Here is an 8,479-nt window from a genome sequence, read left to right as displayed (position 1 = left end):
GTTAGCTTAGCGCTAGTGTTCACTGATAAAGAGTCACTGATGTTAGCATTAGCGTCACACCTCAGTGCCTAACCAGACAATACAACAACATGGGCAATTACAGGTGATGGCTCCGGTAGGCGTTCAAGGAGATGGCTGAATGCTAACAGGGGCAAGGGTAGATGGAAAATGTGTTATGAAATGACAGCGCAACGGTCAGGGTTGACAACACAGGTACCAGACAGACTTGCACTCTAACAAGGTATATGCTGTGAGAAATGAGTAGGTGTTTTAAACGTGTATTCCTCTTCTGTGAGTAGAAATAAAACATTGAAACATCAAATTAAACATCATATTAAAACTTCAAATAAATAAACATACTCATACACACTGTGTGCAAGCTGAGGGGGTGAGTGGGAGTTTAAAGTTTAAAAGTTTAAAGTCTCTGGTCGTCTCAGCTGATTAACATGATGACCCCGGCCAGGCTAACCCTGAATCACCCCCCTCCCCTCCACCCCCAGACCTCCTTTATCTCGGGGAGTCTCTTATCAGGCTATAGTTTACACCAGGACTGTGTACTCTAAAGCCACGACGCCTTCATTACCTCAACGGCTCGGCTTTGTGTTGTGTTTACAACGCAGCGCCACACAATCCGCTCAGGCTTTATGAGCGAGGAGGACAATTCAAATGCAAATACCCGCCCACCCTCCATTTAAAGTGTGAAGTCAGTGTGAGAGGCATGGAGTGAACTCCATCTAAAGACTTGTCTCTCTTTAAAGCCTTCAGAGTCGGGCTGAGGCGGCGGATTAACAAAAGAAAAGAGGGGAGATAATGCCGTTTAGAGACGACTGTCACAGCATCCCCATGGTTCTCTTCAGGACTCCATCCGCATCGCATGAGTCACGGAACAACAAGATCCCAGAGTTCATGTCTGTAAGGAGGCTGATGGGAAAAGGCTGTGTTACAAAGCAATAAACTTGATAGCAGCAGTGACTGGCACAATTATATGCTACCCTGAGGGGCCTTCCGGCTCTCTCTGTGTGTGTGTGTGTGTGTGTGTGTGTGTGTGTGTATGTGTGGTGGGTGTGTCAGTGGCCATGTCTACACTATTCAGAATTTGAATCTGAAACACTTTTGTTACATGTGCTCCTCTCATCTGCACTACTCTACACTACTCTACACTCCTCTGATGTTTTCGAGCTCCTGAAACGGAACGATTTTTCATTTGAAAACTCCGGTTCTGTGTTTTAACATGGATAGGGAAATCCACAAACATCTAAAAAATGATGACGTAGAAACTTCTGTTCGCATCCTGATTGGACCTTGTCCGTCTGCTGTTCCCCGTCGCGCAGATGTAGTGCAGACCGATGACCCGAATGTGCAGAAAACACTCGACATCACAAATGATTCCGTCAGTCATCATATTCATTTTAATGTAAAGAAAAGAAAAGAAAAAGATTTCAACTGTATGCAATGCAAACAACAGTAAGGAACACAATTCTGTGATATCTCTTGTGAGTCAGGTGAGCCTGCTGTGCCGCTGGAGAAAGTTGTTCAGGCTTGTCTATCGTGTTTTCCTGGCTGACACTAGCAGATTCTGTCAGACATCAAGTCAGCTGCAGACAGACCTAATCCCATCTCAAACGCACCTAATAAGAAATCACCTTCGACTCTCCATGACTCATAGCCTGTCACATGTAGGTGAGTCACGTTTGAGTCATGGTGATAACATGATCGCTCAGATAGTAAACACAGGGGCTGACAAGCTGAGACAAGAGAACTGACCCCCCTACTCCGCCATCGGGCACAGCACACACTCTCCCCTCCTCTGCTCTCCTTTCCCAGGGCCTAAAGCAATTTCCCTGTGCCTGCTGAAGTTGACAGAAAGCTGTTATAAATAATGGCCTATTTTGAAATTTTAAATGGCCTGGTCCATGCCTGAATACTGGCTCAGCGCACTCCTCTCCCTTCCTTTCTAACTTCTCTCTTCTAAAGCCACATACTCTACAGAGAGCTCCACTCAGCAAACTGCTTCGTCTCAAAAGTTGAGGTTAGTTTGTCGAGCGATGTCTCTCATCGCTACCGGTTATTTTTTTCTGGTAATTGCTACAAGTTGCTGAACATTCCACGGTCCCTGGTTGCTACCTCGCTGCTAGTCTCTTCCTGTCTGAGTGTGGCGAAGCGCTCCTCTTATCTCTCTCCCCATCCCCTCCGTCAGTGACTCATTACTCCTTTGTTGTGTTTCCTCACTTTCATGCTCCTTTTTACGGTCGCTTGTTCCTCGCACCGCCTTTCTTCTTTGTTGAGCCGGGGAGAACAGCAGCAGCAGCACTGTCTCTTGAACAATCTGTACGCCCGTATCGCTGCTGTTTATCTGAATTTAACAAAACACTAAAAACATTTACAATCCTCCCCTGCGCCAACTCGCCTGCTTGCTCGCCGCTTTTCTCTGCATTCGAATGAGGCAAAGCATCACTGACACCGAGTTTAAATATTAATGTGCAGCTGAAGAGAACAAAACACACTTGACAAATGTGCTGCTCGGTGCATAATCTAAAAATAACAACGGCCAAATCCCCACCCAAACCCCATCTCTCACCCACCCCACCCCACCCCCCGACCCCTCCCATCCACCTCCCCTCATCTCCACTTGCCTTAACAAAATGTAGGCAAAAGCCGAAGAGACCCCCCTCTCACCCACCACACATACGCCAACACCCACACCCCTCCTCTCCTTTCCACTCGCCTAAACGGAACTTAGCCAAAGCCGAAGGGATCCTGTTGGATTTGAGGTGCAGCAGCAATTAGGCTGAGCTGGGTGAAGTGCTGGGCGAGCCAGTCCGTCTCAATCAATTAATTAACAGTAATTACCAACGGATTGCAAAGATTAGGAGGCCAAACAATGTGTCAGAAGCTCCGAGATCAGCTTTATGGTGTGAGTGTGTGTGAGTGTGTGTGTAAATGTGTGTATAAGAGATGTGTGTGTATGTGTGTGTGTGTGTGTGTGTGTAAATGTGTGTATAAGAGTGTGTGTGTGTGTGTGTGTGTGTGTGTGTGCATTGAGGGAAAAGAGCTAATACCTGTTATACATAGGGTTTTAGGTAGGGGGTTGGGTATGCGTAAAGTGAATCTCTTCAGAAGCTTACTTTTTGTTTCCCAGGCACATAAATTTAACATGCATTTCTTTGTGTATAGTGTGTAACTATAACCTTATTTTGTGTTGAATGAAACTGTTTGTTAGTGGACACTTACCACCACAATGTAGCGTGGCCTGTACTGGATTGTTCCAAAGAGGCCCAAGATGACCACGATGATGTGGAAGAAGTTGGCCAGTATAGGAGCCCACTGGTAGCCCAAGAAGTCGAACACCTGCCTCTCCAAAGCTAGCATCTGCAGGCACAAAAACACAAAGCAATGTCAGAAATGTGTCAAATTGGTAGCAAGTTGTAGCAATTTGACACTTTTTTTTTTCATAAGCAACTAGTGTTGGTATTATCTTCAAATTCATGATCATGTGAATGACATACACTGTACATTCCCACTGGCCATGCAAGCAAGGCTTTATGGAATTCTCTGACCCAGGACAGACCATCACAGTGATGTTAATCTCCACAGCCCAACGTAGTCAACTACATCACCAAAAGACACAGGTTAGCATTCTAGAATGCCAGATGAGTGGCAGCTGGTGTTAACATGGTCTTTGCATGTGTTTGCAAGGGTTTGGCTCTCTAGGTTTAGATCAAAACTCCTTACAGCTGCTTTAATGGAGTGTGATGAGGGAAATCATCGAGGGCATCTCGCTCGCAAGACACAAGGCAAACACTTCACATGGTGGTTTGAAATTCAAATACAGACCCGTTACCATAAAGAAAATGTTTTGAGTTGAAACTTGATGAACGTTTTGACCAAACAACGCGTGATTTCTTGGACGTGATTCTACCCCTTTCGAAAACACTGAAGCTCCTCAGGGAATTTAAATACGGCCGTCTTCTTCAGTCTGTTCCAACTACTCCGCTAAGCCGGCGTGTTTCTAAACCAACACAAAGGCTGCCGTGTCTGCACTTCTGCTCTGCTCCTGGGAGCGAAGCGAGAATATGGAATCTCGACGCGGCGCAACACAACCCGCAGCGTTCCCGGCTCGGTGGCGTTCCATGGCACTCTGCAACGCAGGGGCCTGATATCAGGTTTTTTGTGGGTTTCCTGAGGCTGGGGGACGTTTGCGTTGACTAAATTAACACAGGGAGCCATTGTGTGGGAGTCCTCAGGGACTCAGGCACAATTAGATTGTCTGAGGAGACGGCAGAGAGAGAAAGAGAAAGAGAAAGAGAGAGAGACCGTGTGTGAGTGAGAGAGGGAGAGAGAGAGACCGTGTGAGTGAGAGAGAGAGACCGTGTGAGTGAGAGAGGGAGAGAGAGAGACAGAGAGACCGTGTGAGTGAGAGAGGGAGAGAGAGAGACAGAGAGACCGTGTGAGTGAGAGAGGGAGAGAGAGAGAGACAGAGACGTAGAGAGAGGGAACAGGATGGCGTGGTGAGCCAACATGGCGTGAACGAAAGCAATCCCCAAAGCTGCCGACACACACATATGCATATGCACAGACACTCACATATGCACATGCACAAACAGACACACACACACACACACACACACACACACACACACAGTGCATACACACACAATGTGCATTAGCCTAACTAATTAGGAATTTGAACCGCAGCCAAATGAAAAGAGGACAGGACAGCCTATAAACTGATTGAGAGTTGATCCGTCGGGTTGGTGGGAAAGTCTGGGTAAATCCAGAGCGGCCTCTCTCTCCTTGTGCTACGCGAGTGTGTGTGTATGTGTTTGTGTGTGTGTGTGTGTGTGTGTGTTTGAGAGACAGACATAGAGGGGACTCACCCAGAGGAGAGGGAAGAGGTAGCCTTGGGCTAGTAAATCTAGCTACTAAACTACACTGGCTTCCTGACAGGAAAAGGAACTGATGCCAGAAAGGGAACTACGGCTTTATATAGTGGTGCCCTGAAAAGACCCCGTCACCATTGCAGCTCCCTAGAACACTCCCGACTCTCAATCGACCCCCCACACACACACACACACCGATCTAGTGGAACCGCTACACTGCTGAAATCCTCGAGAGGGTTCACCAGTGGATCATTTGGGTGTGCATGTGTGTGTGTGATGTGTGTGTGTATGTGTTTGAGTATGAGTGTGTCTGTATGTGTGATTGTGTGTGTATGTGTTGGTTTTTGATGTGTGTATGTCTGTATGTCTGTGTGTGTGTGTGTGTTTTTGGGGGAGGGAGCCCATCTCTGGTCTGACATGCAGCCAAATGCCGGGAGACAGGCGGGGAGACAGTGGGAAGTCTAATTTAGCGAGTGGGGGTCCGAGTCGTCCCGAGTTTGCCTCGGCCGTGTCAGCCTGCCACTTCCTCGCTCGACTGCACCTGACAGCCGCTGGCTACGGTTCCAAATCCAGACCAGTGACGGAACCGGCCCGCGCCTGGGCCAGAGTCAGCTGATACCTAACCTGAGGCTGAGGAGAGGCTGAGCAAAGGGGGCTCTGAGGCAGAACTGCCACAGCTGAAATGAGCTCTCAGACAGAGACATGCTGGTGGTGGAGGCAGTGGTGCTGCCGGAGCTGGTGGTGCTGCATGGGGCGGGGGGGGAGTGGTGCTGGTTGAGGACCTGGTGGTGTTGATGGTGGTGGTCAGGTTGGAGGTAGTAGTAGCCTTTCTTGGGCTAGTGTCAGACACGGTTAATCCCAACCCTACCCCCCTATGCCAGGCCACTCAGTCCATGGAGTCATTCTATTTCAAAGAATTTGTGTGTGTGTGTGTGTGGGGGTGTGTCTACCTCTGCTCCATGTGACCCCTGTGCTAAAGAAGGGGAGGGAAAGGGATGCTGAAGGGAATGAGAAGGAGGGAGTGATAGACAGAGAAATAAAGAGATAGAGTGAAAAGACATGACTGAAGATAAGAGAAGAAAGTGAGAGAGAGAGAGAGAGAGAGAGAGAGAGAGAGAGATGAAATGGATGAAGAAGAGATGCAGAGATCTGAGGAGAGAAAAGACACCAGAGTGGGATGGTGTGGGTGATTTGTTTTTGCTGCAAAACTCTACATGAACAGTCATGCCAATGAAGCTCTTTCAATTTGAGTAGTTGAGGATGTGATAAACTGTAGATGGTTAGAAGCATACACACACACACACACATGATTGCACAAACACAACACACACACACACACACACACAGTGTGTGGGTGAGAGCAGGAGAAATCTAAGCTTTCCACCCACAGGGCCGGCCGTAATGGACTCAGACACGGCTATAAACCACAGAGACACACACACGCACGCACGCACGCACGCACGCACGCACGCACACACACACACACACACACACACACACACACACACACACACACACACACACACACACACACACACACACACACACACACACACACACACACACACACACACACACACACACACACAGCCAACATGACCCAGAAACTCAACCTCAGCCTGGACACCATCACTCTCCTCTCCTCTCCCACAGAGAGAGAGAGAGGAGGTGAGAGGGAGAGAGAGAGGGGGGGGCAGAGAGAGAGAGAGAGAGAGAGAGAGAGAGGAAGGTTTGAAAGAGGTAAGAAAGAAATATGGAGATTGGAAGAGAGAGAATGACAGAGGGAGAGAGAAGGAGCAAGAGAGTGATAAGGAAGAGAGAAATGAATTGAAAATGAGAGGCAGATAGAAATCAGCAGACAGACTGATGCAGATGAACTGATGCAGAGTGAGAAGAGGGAGGCAAGAGGGAGGCTGGTCCTGCTCGGTCCAGTGCACAGCTACCCGCCTCAGTCCCAGGAGTCGTTAAGAAGTCTAATCCCACTTCAAACAGCGCCGTTCCTACCTCCCCATACACCATCCCATAATAATACAGCACAGCACAGCACAGCACAGCACACAGCACAACACACGGATGGAAAATCAGACCTCTGTGAAGCCCAACCACCCCCAAGACCTTTCTTCCATTTCTCCCGCTGAGCAGACGGGGGAAGCTCGACCTCTCCCTGCCCCGGTATGAGGCCGAAGAGCCCTGACCGGCAGGGCTGAGGCGCTCCCCGGAACTCCATGGGACTCCAGGGCGCGTCCTCCATCAACAAAGCAAACGACACAGACCAGAGCCGGCCGGGTGAGGACAGATAAGCGTATCTCTGCGCTCTCCTCCCATGCATGACCACTCTAGGCAGCTCTCTGAGGGCCGCAAAGCATGATGGGAAGGGTTTGTGTTTTTCCAGGCTGCTTCTCTTTGGAAAGGAAGGGGCTCTCGGGGGGGGCAGATGAGACAGAGGTGTCCGGTGTCCACCGCAAAAGCCAGCCGCTGACCCACAATCTCTGAGCTTGCTCGCTAATACCACTCCAGTTACCCACTGAAGCCCATGGAAACAGGGGGGTGGGGGTGTTAATGAAATCAAATAAACCGGGAAGAAGAGGGTTGTGATCACATTATACCCCGGCATCACTTGACAGCAATTCATTTGTTATGGTCGGGGTATTTTTAGTCTGCGTAATTAACTTTGGATGTGTTAGATGGATAGCCGTAATAAGGCGAGAGTTGGGGGTTGAACGTGTGTGAGTGTGGGGGGGCGTCCGATTGGCTCATGTGGGATTCTTTTAGTGTCAGGAATTCCGTCAGGTGCTGGGGATGCTATCAGCTGGGTGGTGGTAGTAAAAATATCCTACCAGTGGCAAGGGAATTCTGCCTGGATGGATGCAGAAATTTCAAGAGAGAGAGCGCCCCAGGGAAGTGGTGGTGCCGCGCGTGTGTGTGTGTGTGTGTGTGTGTGTGTGTGTTTGAGTGGTGCAGTGATTTATGAGCGCCTGGGGGTGTCAGGGCAGGGCTCATTGAGCCGTGTCTGAGGGGTTAAGAGAGGGCTGAAAGAGGAGGGGCATGTTTGGGAACGTAGGGCTATCCCCAGAATTAAGTGCCTTTATTGCCCTTGTTATTTCCTGCCCTCAAGGTCAGCTCACCTGGCACGCCAGGTGTATATTAGGTGATGACGGGAAGGTAAACCAATGACATGCCTGTCTCTGTGTGTGTGCGTGTGATCAGCTGTGAACTTCTCACTGGTTGAGCTGTCTGTATCAACAACAAGTCTGTTACTATTTTATTACCCTTAGTTTCCAAGCCAGAGCCTCAGGATATAGGCGTGGACATCCTGCCATTGCAAACCAGGATCTCACATCATGCTGGTTTTGATTCTGCACGTACATCAAACGAAACAACTGTGAATTTAAACTTCTATTGTTTATACTGTGCTACCCAAATAAAATCACTTGACTTGACGTAACTAGACATCCTGTCGATGCTCATCCACTCAAATGCAGTTCAAGGTTCTGGATTTGGTCTGATGAGGTGAATCACACATCTGAACAAGTAGGCCAGTGTTTTGGGCCGTGGGGAATGGAAAAGCCATCTCCTCTCCTCTCCTCTCCTCCGAGAGC

General features: G+C 48.9%; 1 protein-coding gene across 3 annotated transcripts in view; it reads right to left on the bottom strand.

The window, feature by feature from the left end:
- Nucleotides 1–8,479, bottom strand: part of nkain4 (sodium/potassium transporting ATPase interacting 4) — a 70,367-nt gene that overhangs the window by 42,039 nt on the left and 19,849 nt on the right. For all 3 annotated transcript variants that reach the window (XM_048240175.1, XM_048240174.1, XM_048240173.1), the window contains exon 2: nucleotides 3,232–3,369. In XM_048240175.1, the coding sequence (XP_048096132.1) occupies nucleotides 3,232–3,369 (138 nt within the window). The remainder of the gene's footprint in view (nucleotides 1–3,231; nucleotides 3,370–8,479) is intronic.

Source organism: Alosa alosa, chromosome 4 (genome assembly GCF_017589495.1).
Source record: "Alosa alosa isolate M-15738 ecotype Scorff River chromosome 4, AALO_Geno_1.1, whole genome shotgun sequence".
Classification (NCBI taxonomy): Eukaryota; Metazoa; Chordata; class Actinopteri; order Clupeiformes; family Clupeidae; genus Alosa; species Alosa alosa.
The sequence above is the reverse complement of the archived record's forward strand: the minus strand, read 5'-3'. Positions and strand labels throughout refer to the sequence as shown.